This window comes from Vigna radiata, chromosome 7, assembly GCF_000741045.1.
Source record: "Vigna radiata var. radiata cultivar VC1973A chromosome 7, Vradiata_ver6, whole genome shotgun sequence".
Lineage (NCBI taxonomy): Eukaryota > Viridiplantae > Streptophyta > Magnoliopsida > Fabales > Fabaceae > Vigna > Vigna radiata.
Window position 1 is genome coordinate 26,072,274 of NC_028357.1, and position 21,358 is coordinate 26,093,631.

A 21,358-nucleotide genomic window follows, 5' to 3' on the forward strand; every position below is an offset into this window, starting at 1 on the left:
TCTTTCTTGTGTGTGATATGTCTCTGGATTGCTTGCACATTTACCTTGGCTTGACTCTGTTGTTAATTCTTGATTCATGAGCATGTTTGAAAATGATAAAGGCATTTTGTTGATTGAGCCTCTCTAGCCAGATAGCCTACCCTGTTATGATCTCTTTGTTAGCCCCCTTGAGCCTATACTTTCCCCATTTCTTTGTTTTNAAGCTCATACAATAGCCTAAGCGAAAAACCATGATTACCTGAACCTTAGGGAATTTTGGAGCTTTGGAACTGTTTTGGGAATAAGTGTGGTCTCTTAGGAGTTGCAGATGAATTGGCTAGTGAGTCCTCTTCTTGCGGTTGCATTGTAAATATCATGTATCTTGTCTCTTAGAATTGTGTTCTGAAAAGAGAGAAAAGAAAAGAGACAAGATGAAAAAAAAAAAAAATGCAGAAAAATGAGAAAAAAAAAATTGTGTGAATAATGGAGTCAAGAAGAGGATTGAGTTAGAGGTTTTGGGTGTGATTTGACTGTGTTTACACTTGTTCCCCATTGCTCCTCTATTTCCTTTGGTTTGTAGCTTCTCATCCATATGATATCCTCCCTTGTCCTTGGCCCCATTACAATCATGAAAAGACCTTGTGATTTGAACATGCATGTGTGTTTGAGTGTTGATATTAGAGGCTTGCCAAGTCTGTTTGTGTTTGCTTTCTCGGGTGCATTGAGTGACATTGTTTTACCTTAAACACTTGAGAGAGACACTGATTGTGTGCATCTGTGAGGCTATGTTGCTTTTGATTCATCTCTCGAACTGATTGACTGTTTTCCATGTACTGAACTGCTTGGATGATTTTGTGAGTATTTGCTTTCACTGACTCTGTGTGGGGATTCTGCCTATGCCTTTCACTGTCCAGATTTTGTGAGAACTATGCAACTCTGTGGTTGTCCTTNTGAGTCGTTGTCGTTTGTCTGTCGTATCCGTGTCACTTCCTGATGTCCTCAGTGCTGTGCCCTGTTTTGCGTCTTGATTTTGCCCAGGAGTGCAAAAGACTAAGTGTGGTCTATTTTGATGAGTCAATATTTTACACCATTAACTTAGTTTTTCGNGCCGAATTNTGTTGATGATTTGCGCTTAATTCTTAGTTATTGTGTCATTTTCACCATTTGGGCTTAATTAGACCAATAATTCACATTTTAGTTAATTTGAATTATTTGAGCTTAATTATTCCTATTTCTATTTTCAGGGAAATTTTGGAACTATTCTTTGGGACTTTTGGAAGAACACCTTGCAAATTGAAGATTCTCCACAAAGGCACTTTAGGATTAGTCAATTTTTAATTTAGTAGATTAGACTTTTTAATTTAAGTTTTGTATAATTTTGGGCTTATTTTTGTTAGGTTAGACTAAGCCCAATTGTAAAAAAAATAGTGACATGGCTCTAGGGTTTAAAAAAATGTGTGGACCCCACCATGGGAGGTAATTTTCAGACCTAGGGATTCCCATTCAGCAGCCGTCACTTACTGGGGGACGGGGTCTTTGGCTGGAATGTTTTTGAGCTTTGATGGGTTGTTTTACGGTTTAACAGGGGAATGAGGAGAAAAATACACTTTTCCTTTGTATTTTGAGGACGCTGAACTACATAATTTTGAGAAGCATTTTCTTTCTTTCATCTTGAAAAGGTGATTCATCTCTTGCATATCTGTTGATTCATTTACCTTCGTGCACATGGAAAGTAGGTGCGGATTGATGGCTGGGGTATACACACGTTGGCATTCGAATTTTGTTTGAGAGAGACGGATTCTTATTTTAGAAAGCATTGTCTTTTATTTTGGGATGCATTGATGCAAGAATATTTCCTTTCTTCCACTTGCTTTACGTTGATTGATGGGAGGGCTGCAGACTTATGCGTTTCGTTATTTACTTGGAAGCATTGAGTAACCAAGCTAGTTGGTGTCCAGTTGAATGTTCAATCTCTAATTGAAGAGTCTTTCATGTATTTATTCATAATGAAGAGGGAGGTATGGTGTTGACTCTCGGTTGATGGAAGAGGCACGGTTTTTGAAGAACCAAAATTAGGTGATGCTAATTGGCTTTAGGAGGCACGGATTCCATGGTAGTAGAAAGTAAAACCAATTCTTTGCTTAGGCATTGGGAGCATCAGACGTTACTTTTGGCTTGAAGAGAGAGGAACGTATTTTGTTTGATGGAAAGAGGAGAAATGCTGCAGGTCATTTGCAATTCGTTTTGGGTTGAATATTAATGGAAGGAAGAGATGCATAGTGAAGAATGATTCCATTTTGCTGCTGCCGTAACATTGTTTCCAATAATTAATGTTCAATTGCCGTGAAGGAGTGGTTTTGGTCAAGGAGAAAGCATTGAAAATTTACTATTCTACTTTTCCTTGAAGTGATGGCTTGGTTAGTAACCCATGGGCTGGATGCTTTTACCGAGAAGAAGACTTCATGATATCACATTCCAATTTTATTTATTTAGCAAAAGAGTAGTGAATCATCCTTCACTCTAGAAGCAACACGTTACTTTAGTAGTGTGCATCATTTGGTAACTTTACCAAATTGTTTTCTTGGGGAATGAAGCCTAGCTACTACGTGTTTTTTTTATGATTGGGAAACAAGTTCACGTTGGCACAAGCATGAGTTGTAACATCAAATTTCAACAATTGAAAAGGAGGCACACTTTCATTTGCATCTTTTAATCACACTCACGGCAAGGAGGCTCTTAGAAGCAGAAGCAATTATAATTCTTTGGCCACTTGGTCACGTGCTTGGTAAAGAAAAACCATGGTTGCTTATTTTCCTTAGCTTTAAATTAGTTTGCATTGTAGGATTAGTTGTTTTTAATTTCTTTAATTTAGTTTTGCATTTAATTTAATTTTAATTGTGTTTAGATATTTGTTTAGTTTAGTATTTGGTTTAGCATTTTCACTTTCTGGACTCGATTTTAAAAAAATAACTGCAACCAGACCAGAGCTCCAAATGTTACGTTTTATATATCAAATGAAAGATAATTGAGTCTACTTTCCAGGAAAAAAAACCTCATCTCATTTAGAGCTCTGTAGAAAAAGTTATGGTTAAAACATTGAGCAAAGGTCAGAGTTGCCTAGTTCCAGCGTGAAATTTCGTTTTTACTGTTTTAATTTCATTTTCGTGCATGGTGAAACCTTTCACAAACCCCCCCCCTTCGTGTTAGACTCGATTCTCGAACCGCAAAATTGGTCTTTAGGAGACGACCTAGGGGTCATTCCCTAGCTATACTGCATTTCTAATATGCAATTAAATTTGTATGGGCCACGACACCCATCAGTGAATGTGATGGGGGGCATGGTTCTCTTTGGGACATCAACGACATGTATGGACCGTAATGCCCGGATACTCCTTTTTCTTGCCAAGGAGGTAGAACCTCCTCTCGCGAATCCTCCGGATATCGTATTTATTATTCCTCGCAACGGACGTCGCCTGTCCCCGTCCCTGCTGCGACTTCGGCTCCTCCTTTCATGCCGGTCAACATCCTGTGAAGGCCTATGGTTCCGCACGTTTGTATTTCGCTCTTGCCTTCTGGGGCTTCTTGGTCTGTTGTTTCGCCTTGGACTCCTCTGCCTGGGACTTGATGGCCTGTCGGTATACTGGTCGGCCACATTCATCTTTACGTACCGCTGCAAACGCCCCGCTCGGACTAACTCTTCAATCTTATCCCTGAGTGTCACACACTCCTCCGTGTCGTGGCCCGAGTTCTGGTGGTATAAGCAATGTTTGGTTAGGTCCGCACCCGGAGGGGTGGGACACCTTAACGGAGTTTGCATGATCTGCGCGCTCAATGCTTCTTGCAGTATCCGGGCCCTGGGGGTATTGAGAGAGGTGTACTGTTGGAAACGTGGGCCCCTCGGTCCTTCTCTGCCTTTCTGCCCGCTCTGCCGATTTGTTTGACCGTCTGTCCTCTTTCCGTCAGTTTTATCCGCCCTAGCCTCCTGTACTTCTTTCTGGTATTGCTGTTTCATGTTTTCCACCCTTGTTTCATCGGCCGCCCCCTGCCTGAGTTCCTCCATCGTTCGAGGTGGGTTCCGGCAGATACTGTCCTTGAACGGTCCCGGCCTGAGTGCAGGCATAACGTATTGAAGGGCGAGTTCCAGGCCGAGCGCCTTAACTCTCCGTACCATTTTCTGGTACCTATCCATAAAGGCTTTCAACGGTTCCTCCTTTCCTTGCCTAAGATTCATCAAATCCACCACCGTCACGTCCTCCGAATTGCACGCAGCAAATTGTTTCTTGAACATTTCTCCCAAACTCTTGAAGTTTTCAATGGAGTTAACCGGTAATGAGTGGAACCATTCTAAGGCCTCTCCTTCTAGAGATAAGGAGAATGCCCGACACCAAATGGCGTCACAACCGGTACGGAAGGTCATGGCATTGATGAATGACTTGACGTGGGCGGTCGGATCGGACGTCCCATCGTACATCTTGAATTGAAGGGGTACGAACTGCTCTGAGATGTGTACCTCCATGATCTCCCGTACAAACGGCACCAGGGTGGTCGATTCTTCTACTTTAACCAGCAACTGACTGTCCTCCTTATTCCCCTTCTCCTTTCTCCCTTCCGCTCGAGCACTACTATTTTCTCCCTCTAACGGTATTTGATTTTCCCCAGCACCTTCACCCTGCTCTCCTCCGGCTACCCCGCTCTTACTCCTAGTGATCCGGGCCAAGCACTCTGCCCGCACGACTGCCATCTCCTCCTCATGCTTTCGCTACATTTCCATCATCCTTTGCTCCATCAATCTCATCATCTTCGTCTGATCCTCGGTGCTAGTGTTTCTCGTGATCACCATTAGGTATAATCCTCCGGCCCCACGGTGGGCGCCAAAATGTTTCGGATGATTGGGATCTCCCTCTACAATTACTCAACTTGATCACAGTTCCTCTGTCCGTCCTTGATCTCACCTCGCTCCTATTGGTCTCGACTGGTCGGGTACCTGTTAAAAGCACTCTGACGCTCAAGTCAGTCCTCAATTCCACTTGTAGAGATAGAAAGAGAAAGTTATCGAACTGAATAAATGCACAATAAATGTTACCACCTACTGTTACCTTTGATCTCTATTTATAGTTTTTGTGATGGGCCGATAATTAGCTTTCCTTAATCATGGCCCAATATCGGCCCAAGTATCTCTAATCCTATTTAGCTTATTGCTGATGTTCTGATAATGATCTGGCCACCCATTGATGACTATCGACTAGTAACCGATCATCTTTTCCCGAAGCCGTCCGGTCATAACGGACGTGCTTCTCAGGGGATGTCGTCATTGCATCGGCCCAAGTATCTCTAATCCTATTTAGCTTATTGTTGACGTTTTGATAATGATCTGGCCACCCATTGATGACTATCGACTAGTAACCGATCATCTTTTCCTGAAGCCGTCCGGTTTTAACGGACGTGCTTCTCAGGGGATGTCGTCATTAAAATCTAAGTGCTATCCGGAATATTTACGGCCGGACGTCCCCCAGTACAGAATTGATTATAGTGATAAAGGAATCAAAAGACTTGTGTAATGATCATCATAAGCCATGCTTTTGTAGAATTGACATAAGGATTATCCGATAGCACATGCGAACATACGTTCTGGGAAATCTCAAGTTTTCCTCTTTAAGGTCGTTTTAAATTCATAACTGGTCCTAAAGGAAAGAAAATGTTTGACAATTCTGATTTCAGTTGTTTTAAAGAAAACATTTTCTCTTTAACTTGTTTAAAAACTAGAAAGTTTTTCTATTTTTAAAGTAGTTTTTAAACTTACAAGTTCTCAATGTTTGTTTTATATGCAATTTTTTCTAGGCTGATAGATTCGAAATGTGATTTCTATTTTGACAGTTCAATAAAATTTGATGGTCTTGTAAGAGAAGAGTAAGATTTATTTGCTTCTCAGCTGAGACAGTGATTAAAAACAAACTTTAGAATATCGGTGGATCTTTTTCTTGGGAAAAGAAAAGAGTTGGGTATGATTTCAAAGATAGTTGTTTTGTGGTAACATTAAGATGGATATCTTGTGTCCTTAATTCTACTTTGAATTTGATGCACGGGTATTCACACTTACGTCTGCTTCAAAATATTTAGATATTTGCTTCTATACCTATTTAGTGTTGTATATCTAATTGTAAAACTTTATAATATTTAATATAATACGTGATTATATTTTTTTTATGTGGTAAACTATGCTTCATGTAAATATTTAAATATTTAAATTAAACATATTAAACTATATAAACAATTTAAACATTAATCTAAATTCTCATTTAATTTTTTTTAAGTTCAATTAGATTATAAGACTCATATTTTTAAATTTTGAAACAAAACTATATCAAACTTTGAATAAATAATAAATTTCAATTTCATGTTAAAATAATTAAAAAGTATTTAATTCATATTATAATATTATTTTTAAATTATTATTGAAATAGTGAAAAATAAATGTAATTTAGTCGTACAATATCAGTTATAAGCTGAGATATGTCATCCTTTAAATGTTATATTTAAAATAGAATTTCATGAATTATTATGAATAATGTTACATTTATTAAAATAAAAGATAAAGTGTACCCTAAAAGCTAAAATAAAACATAACGAAATTGTAACGTTTTGACATAAATAAAATAAACTCTAAAGCCAATAGAAATAAAATAAAATCAAGTAACGTTTTGAACGTTAAAAAAAAAGTAACATGTAATATACTCTAAAAGATAAAATATACTTAAAACTTACTGATAAAAGATTAATAGTGAAAATTGTGATAAAAAAATATAACATTTAAAATTATAAACTCAAACGTCGAACCGATAAAAGAAAGATCATAATATTTTAATAACCTTTTTAAACAACTTTTTCACAGTGAGTCATGTATTATTATTTCATTATGTTTGAATTTATTTTAAGAAAAAATATTTGAAACAAACGATAAGTTACCATATTTTGTAAAAAAAAAATTATTAAAAAAATATTTTTCAAATGATTAATGGTTGAAATTGTGATAAAAGATATAACGAAATTTAAAATTATAAAATCAAACGTTTTTTTAGTTTAGAAGAAGCTCTCCCTTTGTTTTCTAAGCCAACATCTTTGCCTTCGTCTCGTGGAACTGATTACGTTATTCCTCTCTTTCCTAATTTAGAAATTGGAAATAGAGAAGGAGGTTTTCAAAATGCTTGCATTAGGGTGGATACAACCAAGTTCAAGTTTGTTCTTTTCTCCAATTTTTCTCTTGAAAAAGAAGGACGACTTGTGGCGTATGTGCACGGATTATCGCACCTTGAATGCCATCCCGTTAAGGACCGATTTCCACTTTCCACTGTCGATGAGTTGTTGGATAAGTTGGGATCTGCATGATGTTTTTCGAAATTAGATCTCACTTCCGGGTTCCATCAAATTCGCCTCCAACCCACTAATATTCACAAAACGACCTTCCAAACACATGATGGTCATTATGAGTATTGTGTAATGCCCTTCGGCTTGTGCAACGCTCTAACCACATTCCAATTTACTATGAATGACATCTTTAGGCCCTTGTTACGTAAGACCGTTATTGTATTTTTTGACGATATCTTGGTCTTCAGTACAGATTTTGCTCAGTATTTGTCACAACTTTATCAGGTATTTGAGATACTTGAACACAATCAGTTCTACTTGCAACCTCAGAAGTGTTCCTTTTTCCAATCACAGATCACCTAATTGGGGCACATTGTAACTGAAGTGGGTGTGTCTTTAGACCCTGCAAAAATCCAAACTATGGTTCAGTGGCCAACTCCCTCTTGCACTAAGGGACTACGCGGATTCTTGGGATTAGCATGGTTTTATCGAAAGTTCGTGCGTGGTTATGCAACAATAGCACAACCCTTGACAGACCTTCTCAAAGGGAATTTCACATGGTCTTCCACAACTCAACAAGCATTTGATACACTGAAATATGCTATGACTAATACTACTGTTTTGTCATTGCCTGATTTCTCTAAGACATTCTATGTGAAAATTGATGCCTTTGGATCGACAATGGATGCAATATTAACTCAAGACAATCATCTGATTACCTATTTCAGTAAAGTGTTCTGCCCTCGTTTATCCAAGTCCTCTGCTTACGTTCCAGAGCTTCATGCCATTAAGAGTGCTGTGAAACAGTGGCACCAATACTTGCTAGGCCATTTCTTTATCATTTAGACTGATCAGAGGAGCTTGAAGGAGTTATTGACTCAGATTATTCAGACCCCAGAACAACAACATTATTTTGTTAAGTTACTCGATTATGGTTGTGAAATTCAGTACAAACAAGGGAAGCTGAACAAAGTGGTTGATGCTCTTTCACAACCTGATTGCCTTACTAAGGGTAAGATGCACCTGCTCACTATTCCTCAATTTGTGTTTTTGCGTGATTTAAAGGAATCAAAGTTACTTGACCCAGATTTCATCCTTATGAGGGATAAATATCTCTCAGATCCTTCTTCTTATCCTTATTTCAATTGGAATGGTGAATTACTTATTTATTGTGGCAAAATTTAGCTCAGTGACAAGTCCAAATTCATTCCTTTGTTGTTAAGAGAGTTCCATGAGACACCTATTAGAGGCCATGTTACGGTCAGCAAAACTATGAAACGATTGAGTGCAAACTTTTATTGGGAGTCGAGTCTGTGGCCAAGGATGTTAAGGCGTTTGTACCTCAATGTAATGTTTTTCAGCAAACTAAGTATAATACTAAGCATCTTGGAGGCCTTCTGCATCCGTTACCCATCCCGACATTTGTTTGGGAAGACATTTCTCTAGATTTTGTAATTGGTCTCCCTCCTTCTAATGGTTACACAATGTTATTGGTGGTCGTGGATCGTTTCTCAAAGGCTGTCCATTTGGGCACTATACATTCAGACTTCACCGCTTATAAAGTAGCAGAGTTGTTTGTCACTTTGGTTTGCAAACACCATGGGTTGCTAAAGAGTATCGTTTCGGGTAGAGACCTGATTTTCATTAGTCGTTTCTGGTCTGATTTGTTCAAGTTCAGCGACACCCTTCTCCGAATGAGCTCCTCTTACCATTCTCAAACGGATGGACAGACCAAAGTCATGAATCACACCATTGAGCAATATCTAAGAGCCTTTGTCCACAACAAACCTAACCATTGGTTCAAATACCTTCCTTGGGTAGAATACCACTACAATAATGCAATCCATTCTGGGTTTAGATTAACTCTGTTTGAAGTGGTTTATGGAAAGCCACCTTCATCTATACCTACTTACATTGAAGACACTTCTTCTAATGCAGGTTGCGATTCTGTGCTTACATCTCGTGAGGAGATTTTTTCACTTCTCAAAGCCAATTTGTTGAAAGCATAAATCAAAATGAAGAAGCTTGCAAATTCGAAGCGTAGGGATTGAAAATTTGAGGTTGTGTCATGGGTGTATCTGAAACTTCAACCATATAAACAAGTTTTAGTTTTTGGACACAAGTATCATAAACTAGCCAAGCGCTTCTGTGGCCCTTATAAAGTGCTTGAACGTATTGGACCAATTGCATACAAGATTGAGCTTTCGCCACAGTCCAAGATACACAATGTATTTCACTGTTCTATGTTGAAGTGTCATGAGGGAGCTGTTCCTCCAAGTATTGACCATCTTCCTCCTGAGTTTGTGGAGAACAGTCCCCTTGTTACTTCATTGCTTGTTTTGGATTTTAAGACAATACCCATGGATGGTGTTCCCACTCGCTTTGCCTTGGTTCAGTGGAACGAGTTGTCTCCAGATGACACATCGTGGGAAAAATGATAGGAACTCAAATCATTGTATGACCTTGAGGACAAGGTCCTTGCCGAAGGGGATGGTATTGTTACACAAGGTCCTTTGGATGATGGTGTTAGGCCCAAAAGATTGGTGAAAAGACCAGTTGGGTGGTCTGTCTGATATATCCCATTTTATTGTTTTTGTTGGTGCCTGATGTTCTAGAAGAAGTTAGTTATGGTTTTTGTTAGGTTTAATCATTTTGAAGGTCCCTATTTGTGCAGATTCGTGTCAACTAGGTCCTCGTATTCAAAGAGCTCAATTAAGTCCCTTTTTATGTAAAATTGAGTCAATTGTGACCTTGTCGTTAAATATAGTGGACGACATTAAAATTTGTGTGTGTTGGCTTACTCACTATGCAATTTTTAATGACGTGGCAGTGTTACGTGGAAGCTTCCTCCATTGACGCACCATTACAAAGCTTTATCCATCACCACCTATAAATCAAACGTAGAGAAACCCAACAAAAAACCGCACTGCCACGAGTCAGGGCAAAACCACCATCTCCCTCGTGCTTTCATCAACCTACAAAGAGGGAACCACAATCCCTCGTGCTTTCATGTGCAACTTCATTGACAATTAACCACTAGCTCCATTCATCACAGTACACCGTCAAACACAAAATTCACTTGAAAAAAAGTAATAATCATTCATTTACAGCTTAAAATCATTGAGCAGTAAGCACCCAAGTAATGTCAATTTTAACCACAAACAAAAATTCAGTAGAATAAAACAATCCACTATCAGAAACTGGATCAAATCGAGTCACAACAAAGGAATCAAAGAACTATAGCATAAGACTTAAAAAAAATATTAAAAAAATATGAATAAATTACCGCTATCGTCGACTAGGAGAAGCTTGATGAGATAATCATAATCGACTCGAGCTCTCGCAGAATAGCAGCCATGAGAAGAAGAGGAGAGTAGAAAAAGGCGATCCAGGAAGGAATTGGGATGAAATTGAAAATGATAATAAGATTTTGTGGGGGTGAAGTAGAAGCAATTTCAAAGTGGTTGGAGAAAGAAAGAAAATGAAAGAGCAGAAGGCAGAAACAATATCTGAAAGGGAAAGGGTGTTCTCTTCTCTGTGGTGGTCGGGCGTTGAAAAACTTTTTTTCTTTTAGCAAATCACTTTTTGTAGGAACAAGAAAATTCTATAAGATTTCCTTCTCACTTTCTGATTTTAAAAACTATTTTCTAAAACAATTTCATACTGCAATTTTGTGTAGGAACTAAAATCAGTTCTCAAAAAATAAAAAAACAAACACACCCAAAACAAAGTTATGTTTAGATTTGCCAAGAGAGAAAACAAAATTTAGCCATCAATGAACAATGGAGTACAATGGCGTGTGTTGAACATGAAAAGCAAGAGACAGTGGTATTTGTTTCAATCTATTAGAAACATATAAATTAGGATCTCAATCATCATTGCACAATATTGATAGTTATTTTGCGTCTTTACCACCACCAACAGTCCAAAACCTGCAAATCATTTCCAAAATCACAGAAACCACAACGTTTTCATCTTCTACCAGCCAATGCTTCTTTCTGCTTGCGTAAAATCCCAAATCGAACCTGTAAGAAGCATCATCATCCAACGCACCACCACGGGAGGAATTTCGAGTGCCTTCGTTCTCCTTCTGTGCGGCACGACACAAGTTCCTTTGCCTCATCTGCAAAATCCTAATTTGGGAGAAAGGGAACTGCCACTTAATGACCTTTTACTGTGCCACGTGCTTATTAAATGCTAGCTCAACATACTACCAGTCAACAAATTTAACGTCGTCCGCAACAATTAATGGTAATGTTATAAATGACTTAATTATACATAAAAATGGACCTAGTTGAGTTCTTTAAAAATACAATGACACGAATATACATAAATATGAACTTTCGAAATGATTAAACATTTTTATTGTATTATTTGGCCTGCTCCCATCTGTCATAGGGAATCTTTCAAGTCACTCTTGTTGTACTGTGCAGTGGAAAGACAGAAAAATATATTTTACATCTTGTTGTCACTCTTTCGGATTTGTGAAATATATTGTTTTTCCAATTTTACATGAGATGAGGCGATTTAAGAATGAAATATAAAGTTTTACAATATTACTACGTTGATTATAGGTGCAGGATTAAGCTTTGACGTGGTGGGAATTTGTTTTGGGTGATGGAACCCATTCCTAATTACTTAATCCAATAAAAATAAAATAAAACCAAGAAACGTTTTGAACATTGCAAAACAAATAATGTATAATATACTCTGAAAGATAATTATACTTAAAATTAACTGATAAAAGATTAATAGTTGAAATTGTGATAAAAATATTTTAAATTATAAAATCAAAAGTTGTTTAGTTTACAACAGCCGAATTCGCTGTGTTTATAAAAAGCAAAGGTCGTGTTTGGATCTTGTAATGGTCTTTCTTTTCTCTCTAATCACTAGCCACAGCTTCAGTCCTTGCACCACCTGCACTGCACTGTTCTGCCACTCTTCCGTCACAAGGTTTTAGTCACCGCTGCACCACCGAACACTTGTTCACGGATTATTTCCGAATTCAAGTACACGCCCTTCTCACACAGTTACAACAATTGACAGTGTATTTGTTTCAAAGGAACTAACTGAAAGCTAAAGTCTGAAAAAGAGTTAAAATTCCTAATTCTAACAAAAGGGATATAACAGTTTTGGTTATGGAGGTGAGTATGTTGGCTCTTTCTTTCGTTCTCACCCTCTTACCCTTCAATTCCATTTAGTTGAAGCGTGTATTTGTGTGTTTGATTCATGCCTATCTCATTTCCAATTGTTATCGTGTTGTTTGAGCCTTATGGACACATACTCAATTTAGAATTAGCTCCTTTAATACCCTTTTCCTTGCAAAGCAGCAATTTTTACGCCACTCAATTTGGTGATGTGGGTAGAGCGAAGGAGAAAATATAAGGACATTTGTTTATTTGTTGCACTTGAAAGCCTTGTCATATATCATCCCTTTAGGATGCTTATTTTACTTATGGTGTGGCACTGAGATTAGATGTCATTGTTGTTAGATATTATATTTAGTTTATATTGTCTTTACGATAATTAGGAAAATATAGTCGGAAAAACATTGTTCTTATTTTATTTTATTTTATTCTTACGTATTCATTTGTATTTGGGTTTAATCCATATTTCTTCTATTATAAATAGAGAACCCTATATGTGTATTTAACACAAAGAATTAATTTCAGTATATAATTTTCACTATATTTAACAATTGTCAACTGTTATCTACCATTGCCAGCTCTGGGTAGGTTATGCTACAAAAAAATGTAGGCTGGTTAATGTTAGTTCCTTGGTGGGATATTTAAGGTTAAGGGTATGAGAAAAATTAAGTACTGAGTAAAACACCATTTTGGCCTCTGAAGATGTTGGGTTGGTTGGTTAGTTCAAAAAGATGAAAATTATTCTTTTCATTCATGGAAAATTTTTTTTACAAGGCTTTTTAATTTGGACATATATTTGTTGTTATAAGGTTACATTGAAAAATTATTGACGCAAATAGATGAAGCTGGTTATGTAATTTTTGATGAATGCTTGTATTTGTTTTCTGTTTGCTATGCAGTGTATATAGTATTGAGATTAATCTCTAGTGAATGATGCATTATAATACCAACTGAGTTGGAGCAATTTGGAATATCAAATCAAGTTTCAAAGATAACTTTACAAATGAAGCTCCCGTGCATCATGGTGAGGTTTGAACATGATAATATTAATCAATGACGTCTATGAACAAAGTCTGAATTTGGTATGTGAATGTTGAGTCTGGCTCGCGTTTGCTTCACTATAATTATTGTATTCTTGTTATTTTCCTCTTAACCACTCTGATAGACAACGATAATTACACTGTGAAATGAAATTAAAGTAGTTGTAGCAAATTATTGTCTTGTGGGAAGGAGTATTGTGCTGGTTGCAAGACATCTTGCTTCTTCTCATTATTTAATTTTGGGATGGTCAGGGACTTTAAGGATTTTCTTGTAATTGTTTTTCAGGATTATGGTGTGGCATATTTTGATGGTGCAAACTGTTTTATGTTTAAGCATAGGTTTATGGTTTTCTTCATAGCCTCTTCCTGAGAATTAGTAGTGTCTCTTTGGTTGTTATGCCAAGGGAGTTCATATGTACATATTAGAGGGGAGGGATGTTTTCAAATTGATACTAGGTGTAGCATTTAGTTTAGATGTCATTGTCAACTACTACCTTCCATTGCCAACTCTATGCTGTTTATGCTAAAAAAAGGGTGTGGCAGCGTACTGCTAGTTCCTTGGTGGGGATCTAGGGTTATAAGGGTACTAGAAAATTTAAGTTCTGAGTAAAACACCATTTTTGCCTCAAAAGATTTTAGGTTGTGGATTAGTCCAAAAAGATGAAAATTATCCTTTTCATTCCTGGAAGATGGTTTTTACACGGGTTTTCTGTTGGGCCTTATATATTTATGATTATTAGACAAATTTGGATCATTCTTGGGGTAAATAGATGAAGCATGCTATTTGAATTGTTTGACGAATGCTTGTACTTTTTTTTCTGTTTGTTCTGCAATGTACATAGTTTTGCTTTCAATCTCTAGTGATTGATGCTTTATAATGTGAACGAAATTGGAATAATGAGGGGGTATCAAATCAAGTTTCAAAGATAACTTTGCAAGAAGTTCCCGTGCATCATAGAATTGAAGTTTCAACATGATAGCATGAATCGATGATATCTATGAACATTGTATGAATTGGGTCACGTGAATATTGAGTCTTGCCTGCGTTTGCTTCACTATGTTCATTGTTTTTCTTTCATACCAGAATTGAAAGTCTTAGAAAATCAATATTCCCTATTATTTTTCTCTTAATGATATGAAAGTAGTCATATCAAAGCACTATTATGGTGTTATTAGTACTTCTTCCTTAGTCTCTTACTGTTCGTGTGGATGTTTCCTCAAAATGGAAAGAATACATTATTGTCTTGCATAAAAGGGTATAGTGGTGGTTCCAAGACATCTTGGCGCTTCTCCTCAGTATTTAATTTTGGGATGGTAAGGGAAAGGTTTTTGGTGTAATTTTTTTTTTTGGGATTATGGTGTGACATCTTTGATGGTGCAAAATGTTACATGTTTCAGCATAAATATATGGTTTTCTTCCTATCATCTTCTTTTGAACCTATGATGGTTTTTAGTTATGTCGTGTGAGTTGTGCCAAGTAAGTTCGTAATGAGACTGGTTGTTTGAGGTTGCTTTGTGCTCTTTGCAGAATAACTCATTTTCCTATTGAAGAGGGGATCTAACCCTTGAAAAAAAAGTGTGTTACAAAATAATTCTTTTATGTGATTCTCAATGCATTCGCCAATGATATCTCAGTGAAGGGAGTTATCTAAAATTTGGATCACTATCCACTTGTCAGTTTAAGATTTATTACATAATAAAATTCAGGCTAAAAGGCCAATTTTGTATCCCCAATTCAAAATAGGGACATTTAGTCACCTAGTTTTTCAAAATTAGTGATTTTAAATATTTTTGTTTTTAAATAAGAGTATCAGACTTGGGGATTGAAAACATTGGGGAACCAAAATTGTGTTTTAGCCTAAACAACTAAGAAAAGTGGAAGCCTACAGACTAAACATATTTTGCTAGAAAGTTCTTCATTTGATTTGGTTTTAGACTTTCAGCATGAGCATTATGGTGACTGGGGTTCGATGCAAAGTTTGGGACAAATGACAGGGGGTTAGACCAGTGTACTAGAAATTGTTTTCTTCTCGGATTATATTTTCTTTTTTCCTTCTACTTTTTAATCTTCCTCTACCCTTGTAGTTGAGGTTTCGTCCTCAAGTACCATTTTGCAGTTGTTATAATTATAGAAATAAGGAGTTGATTTTATATAATCAAGAATATCTAGATTATATGTGTTATTAGAATTTATTTGTGTCATATCTTTGTTATTAGAAGATATCAAATCCCCTCTATTTATTGTATTGATTCTTTTTTCTGATTTAAATAAATAAACCATCCATTGGAGAAAAACCTCCATTAGAGATGTCTTATAATTTAAAAAAAGCCTTAAAACCTCAATTACTAATTTTATTCATGTTGGTATGCCATCTTGTATATACATTTTTTTACCAAAATTTACAATATTGAAGATTGAATTTTAGTGAACTTATCTAACTAAAATGGTACAATATGTTCAGGCATTTAACATTTTTCCATAACTAAGAGTCAAATTCGCACATGGGAAATGAAGTTTAGTTGATATTTATTCAAGACAGCAGGCGGATTTTAAAATCTTGCACACCACACCAGTTCCGACGGAGGAAAATGTGCAAAATGGCTCCTTGACTTCACACAATGTGCTCTCAATTTTAATCCACAACCTTGAACATTGTGCGAGTGTGAAAAGAAACAAAAAAGTTGTGTTTGAAAGTTGAAAGGGTTGGATTGAGAGACATGGATGGGAGCAAGAAAAGGAAGAAAAACAAACAGCAACAAGAAAACAATGACATTGTATATTCAGAAAGCCAACCAGAAGACTTTGGCCATTTGGCAATTCTCTACCCTTCCTTCCGGTCATTCGTCCATCCCTCACCTCCTCACATGCGCCTCACCATTGATTGGACTGACTTCAACGCCATACGTCAACTCACATGTGTCTTGCTCCATCGTCGTCACACTTTGACTTGGTTTGCGTCTCTCTATGTCTCTCTCACTGCTGAATCGTATATTGATATTGTTGCTGATGTTATCTATTGGGTAGGTGGATTCCTGGTGGACAACTATGTCCCACTGTGCCCAACCGCTCCAATTACATTCACTGGCTTGAACATCTTCTTTCATCTAACATCATTCCTGGGACCATTTCAAGTGATTCCAAGGTCAGGGGATTCGACATAGGAACGGGAGCTAGTTGCATTTACCCTCTTCTTGGTGCTTCCCTCCATGGCTGGAGTTTTGTTGGATCAGGTATATTGTTTTTTGACAAAATTATATAAGTTAGATGTAACTCTTTATATGATTTTGATGTTATTTTTCAATTAAAATATAAATTTTACTCTCTCAATGTGCCCAATGAAGGATCGTAAAAATTACTAGATGAATTTTTAATTTTCATTAGAAAATATAATCAAAAGTGCACTAGGAACACCAGTTTTTTTTCACATGGTTAGTAGGTAATAAATCTATTGGTTAGGCACGGGGCCAGGGATTCAATCTCTAGTCTATTTTTGTGAAAATATATCTATTGGGATAGGTCAATCTCTTGGATGAATTTTAGTACCTTGAAGGATTAATTCTTGACCTTCAACTGTGGACACCGTGGGTATTTAAAGACATCGACAAAAGCATGTAAGGAACACCAACATGGTGTGACAATGCCTCTTAAGAATGTCATTGAAGGTTTAGGCTAATAGATGAATTTTTGTATCTCAAGGGATTAGTTCTCAGCTCTCATCTTGGGATACCTTGGATTCCCAAAAATAAAATAAGAAAATTTGTCCAAGTTTTATTCATTGTTTTTGGCAGTCTAGTTTGTGTAACTGATATCAAAATTGATATTTAAATTTGCTTTGATTGACCGACTGCAGATGTGACTGATGTTGCAATTGAGTGGGCAGAAAAAAATGTTAGTAGTAATCCACATATTTCTAATCTGATTGAAATCAGAAGGGTTCAAGACAATAATGCTCCTCCCTGTGTGGAAGTTGAAGATTTAGTGAACAGTGACCAGATAGCTTTGTGCAAGAAAACTGATATGGAGGTAGCTCCTTTGCCTCTTGATTTGCATGCCTGTGAGAATAAGAGTTATCGTGGACCTCCCATACTTGTTGGTGTGGTCAGGGATGATGAGAAGTTTGATTTTTGTATGTGCAATCCACCATTTTTTGAAAGTTTGGAGGAAGCTGGACTCAATCCCAAAACGGCTTGTGGTGGAACTTCTCGTGAAATGGTTTGTCCTGGTGGTGAAAGGGCCTTCATTACTCGTATCATTGAAGATAGTACACAATTGAAACAGCATTTTCGGTAATTAATATTTGTTTATCAAAATAATTCCTGGTTTTTCATATTTGTGCAATTACATCCTCGTGCTTGTAGTAAATATGGACTCGTTCATTTTAATTGTTCATAGGTGGTTCACTTCAATGGTTGGTAAAAAGTCAAATCTTAAGTACCTCGTATCAAAACTTTGGGGGGTTGGTGTTTCCATAGTGAAGACAACTGAATTTGTTCAAGGCAGGACATACCAGTGGGGGCTTGCTTGGTCTTTCTTGCCACCGGTGCAGAAGTCATCAATTTCTTTATCCAATAAAAAGAACACATCCTTCACGCTTGAGGTAGACTGTACTAGTATCTATATTGCATTTTTTCAATTATGGCATTGTTTTATCTAGACTCAAACTCACATGCATATACATGGATAACACAGCACTATTTGGCATGGTTAAAAACCAAAGCTTTAGAAATCACCATTTGAAACGTGAACTTCTGTGTTTATTTTTGAACTGCGAATCATAATTTGCAGTGAATAGTAGGATTTAGAAGGCAATGAAAATTACTTCAAATGTCAATCAGACATGCAGTGTTCATTGTAAATTATATGAACTAGAAATAGATAAAACAACTTAACTAGAAGTCTCACTAAAAAATTTATTTGTTATTATGAGTTTTCAAACCCTTTATTTTAGAAGAGTGGAAATGAAGTAATTAAATAATGTTGAAGTCTCACGTCGACTTGAGATAAGGCGATTTTATAGTATATATAAGTAGGTGCAAACCTCACTTTATAAACCGGTTTTGTCAGATTAAGTCAACTTTTTAACATGATATCAGAGTCATGGTTTAAAAGTCTATCCTAGCGGAATTTGTTGTTAGGTAATTATTCTTCCACCTGCTCGGGCGGTTATCGGATCACCCATTAATGTCTAGTCTCGCGCACAAAATGTATATACCTCGGCATGAGAGAGGTGTGTTGGAATCCCATCGACTAGAGATAAAGCGATTTCATAGTAATATAAGATAGTGCAAACCTCTTCTTACAAGCCGGTTTTGTAGGATTGAGTTGGGTTTAAAATCTACTTCTTAACAAATAACTATATAAATAAAGTTGTGCAATCATAATAGGATTAGTACAAAAAGTTAAGCTTTATATGAATTTAAAATTTTTCGTGAAAATCTAAAATTTGCTTGTTATTTAATGATCTTCTGTAGTGGAAAAAGATCTTCAATACGTGTTAAATTGGCTTGACATAGTGATTAATTACACCTATAACATTTTCATGTATCTGGTCACTTTTTTGTTTCCTCGAATGTGTTGAAACAGATTTATTTTTCAGGGTCTTCAACGCCAACATGGTGCCATTAATGTGTTGGAAAGTGTTAAGTCTTACTTTTCTTCATATGGTCTATCCTGTTCATTGAATACCTCCTCTTTCACAGTGGATGTAAGATCAGTTACTCTTAAGACTCAGATTCTGATTTAATGTCCTTAGCGTAGCTATTAATCAAGATCTCATTATGATAGGTTGCAGTAACAAAAGATGATTGTGATTCAATCTTGAGGAATGAATTAACAATTGTCAATGATTCCACTGATTGCCAACCTACAAGAGAGACATCTAATGAATCGAGTTTGAATTTTTCTCTTGAGAGATTATGCTTTCGTATATCAGTATGCTTGTTATCTTTTCTTACCTGGCTTTCAAAATTGGCTTTAGTTGGCAGAATTTAGTTGATCTTAAGTTATGTATCTTATCGTACAGGTTTTTCAGCAAATCCCTGGGACACTGTTGGTGAAAGGTTCGTTACAAGACAAGGATAGCCCGTTATCAGGTTTTTCTCTAACCTTCTTTTCCAATTTCAATTTTTCTAAATGTCTTTTCCATTATTTTAGTGTAGCACTTTTGTCTAGGAACTACAAATAGCTTTGGTGGAATAACTTATAATTCTTAGGGGGGACTTGATGTGCATCATAAAATAAATGCAATCAGTCTGATAATTTGCTGACCACATTACTGTCATTGGCTTCCTACATGTCACATGATTGTACCTTGGACATTGATTCCTACATTTGATATGTTGCTAATTGCTATGGTTAAGATCAAGTGGCAGCACCTCTGCTATCTAGTAATAACTCTGGTTTTGGGTTTTTCTCTATGCAGGAGCATTCTCTGTGATTTTCCAAAAATTAGAGGAAGCTTTGCGGAGTAAATTTTGTACTAAATCACTGTAGGTTTTTTATTATTTGATGAGATGTTCTTGAATGCTACTTTGCGGACTAATGGTTTATACAAAGCAATTAGTGATGGTTTTATTTTGTTCACCAAACCACAGTTGGAAATTGTAGCTTTTTGCGATCCAATTTTAAAAATGCCAAGGTAACTTTCCCATATATATTACTTGATAACTAACAGATTTAGATAAACGAAGATCCTCTCTAGGATTTGTTCAGAGGAGATTAACTATTTTATCACAACTTATAATCTAAATGGAATTGATTATAGTGATAAAGGAATCAAAAGACTTGTGTAATGATCATCATAAGCCATGCTTTTGTAGAATTGACATAAGGATTATCCGATAGCACATGCGAACATACGTTCTGGGAAATCTCAAGTTTTCCTCTTTAAGGTCGTTTTAAATTCATAACTGGTCCTAAAGGAAAGAAAATGTTTGACAATTCTGATTTCAGTTGTTTTAAAGAAAACATTTTCTCTTTAACTTGTTTAAAAACTAGAAAGTTTTTCTATTTTTAAAGTAGTTTTTAAACTTACAAGTTNTCAATGTTTGTTTTATATGCAATTTTTTCTAGGCTGATAGATTCGAAATGTGATTTCTATTTTGACAGTTCAATAAAATTTGATGGTCTTGTAAGAGAAGAGTAAGATTTATTTGCTTCTCAGCTGAGACAGTGATTAAAAACAAACTTTAGAATATCGGTGGATTTTTTCTTGGGAAAAGAAAAGAGTTGAGTATGATTTCAAAGATAGTTGTTTTGTGGTAACATTGAGATGGATATCTTGTAAAACTTTATAATATTTAATATAATACTTAATTAAATTTTTTTTTATGTGGTAAACTATGCTTCATGTAAATATTTAAATTAAAACATATTAAACTATATAAACAATTTAAACATTAATCTAAAATGTCATTTTTTTTTTTTTTAAATTCAATTAGATTATAGGACTCATATTTTTTAATTTTAAAACAAAACTATATCAAACTTTGAATAAATAATAAATTTCAATTTCATGTTAAAATAATTAAAAATATATTTAATTCATATTATAATATTATTTTAAAATTATTACTGAAATAATGAAAAAATAAATTTAATTTAGTCTTAAAATATCAGTTAAATAAGCTGAGATATCTCATCTCTATATATTATATTTATATGAGATTTTCATGAATTATTATGAATAATGTTACATTTATTAAAATAAAAGATAAAGTGTAGTCTAAAAGATAAAATAAAACATAACGAAATTGTAACGTTTTGACATAAATAAAATAAACTCTAAAGCCAATAGAAATAAAATAAAATCAAGTAACGTTTTGAACGTT

General features: G+C 35.8%; 4 protein-coding genes across 6 annotated transcripts in view; 3 read left to right on the top strand and 1 right to left on the bottom strand.

The window, feature by feature from the left end:
- LOC111242048 overlaps nucleotides 1-1,648 on the top strand; it is a 6,269-nt gene extending 4,621 nt beyond the window's left edge. Inside the window, exon 2 of the mRNA XM_022783294.1 lies at nucleotides 1,224-1,648. Within this exon, the coding sequence (XP_022639015.1) occupies nucleotides 1,224-1,276 (53 nt within the window). The 3' untranslated portion in view covers nucleotides 1,277-1,648. The remainder of the gene's footprint in view (nucleotides 1-1,223) is intronic.
- Nucleotides 1,649-2,120: 472 nt separating this feature from the next.
- LOC106766230 lies at nucleotides 2,121-4,720 on the bottom strand. Its single transcript, XM_014650976.1, has 2 exons — nucleotides 3,397-4,720; nucleotides 2,121-2,200 (listed from the first exon to the last, which is right to left on the bottom strand). Exons 1-2 carry the CDS (start codon nucleotides 4,718-4,720, stop codon nucleotides 2,121-2,123), a joined length of 1,404 nt encoding a protein of 467 aa, XP_014506462.1.
- A 3,041-nt stretch (nucleotides 4,721-7,761) lies between these two features.
- Nucleotides 7,762-9,779, top strand: LOC106766231. Its single transcript, XM_014650977.1, has 4 exons — nucleotides 7,762-8,139; nucleotides 8,290-8,494; nucleotides 8,788-9,279; nucleotides 9,451-9,779. The coding sequence occupies exons 1-4, from the start codon at nucleotides 7,762-7,764 to the stop codon at nucleotides 9,777-9,779; spliced, it is 1,404 nt and encodes a 467-aa protein (XP_014506463.1).
- Nucleotides 9,780-12,173: 2,394 nt separating this feature from the next.
- On the top strand, nucleotides 12,174-20,102 carry LOC106765472 (U6 small nuclear RNA (adenine-(43)-N(6))-methyltransferase). 3 transcript variants are annotated; one of them, XM_014650114.2, is made up of 9 exons: nucleotides 12,175-12,485; nucleotides 15,991-16,479; nucleotides 16,554-16,759; nucleotides 17,380-17,815; nucleotides 17,922-18,126; nucleotides 19,126-19,233; nucleotides 19,314-19,460; nucleotides 19,552-19,621; nucleotides 19,951-20,102. In XM_014650114.2, exons 2-9 carry the CDS (start codon nucleotides 16,247-16,249, stop codon nucleotides 20,019-20,021), a joined length of 1,476 nt encoding a protein of 491 aa, XP_014505600.1. In that variant the 5' UTR covers nucleotides 12,175-12,485; nucleotides 15,991-16,246; the 3' UTR covers nucleotides 20,022-20,102. The 3 variants fall into 3 exon arrangements, with proteins under 3 accessions (XP_022639018.1, XP_014505600.1, XP_022639017.1); XM_022783296.1 differs by lacking the exon at nucleotides 12,175-12,485 and adding an exon at nucleotides 13,420-13,512; XM_022783297.1 differs by lacking the exon at nucleotides 19,314-19,460 and having other exon boundaries at nucleotides 12,174-12,485.
- Nucleotides 20,103-21,358: the final 1,256 nt, after the last annotated feature.

Bases quoted from the DNA above. Each gene is read 5' to 3' on its own strand.
- LOC106765472 (XM_014650114.2), top strand. From the start codon at position 16,247: ATGGATGGGAGCAAGAAAAGGAAGAAAAACAAACAGCAACAAGAAAAC. The intron at 17,816-17,921 runs GTAATTAATATT...AATTGTTCATAG, and splicing joins CAATTGAAACAGCATTTTCG to GTGGTTCACTTCAATGGTTG. The intron at 19,234-19,313 runs GTAAGATCAGTT...TCATTATGATAG, and splicing joins CCTCCTCTTTCACAGTGGAT to GTTGCAGTAACAAAAGATGA.
- LOC106766231 (XM_014650977.1), top strand. From the start codon at position 7,762: ATGGTTCAGTGGCCAACTCCCTCTTGCACTAAGGGACTACGCGGATTC. The intron at 8,140-8,289 runs GTGAAACAGTGG...TGTGAAATTCAG, and splicing joins TTCATGCCATTAAGAGTGCT to TACAAACAAGGGAAGCTGAA. The intron at 8,495-8,787 runs GTGAATTACTTA...ACATTTCTCTAG, and splicing joins TCCTTATTTCAATTGGAATG to ATTTTGTAATTGGTCTCCCT.
- LOC106766230 (XM_014650976.1), bottom strand. From the start codon at position 4,720: ATGGCAGTCGTGCGGGCAGAGTGCTTGGCCCGGATCACTAGGAGTAAG. The intron at 2,201-3,396 runs GTTCTACCTCCT...AATGACCTGCAG, and splicing joins CGGAGGATTCGCGAGAGGAG to CATTTCTCCTCTTTCCATCA.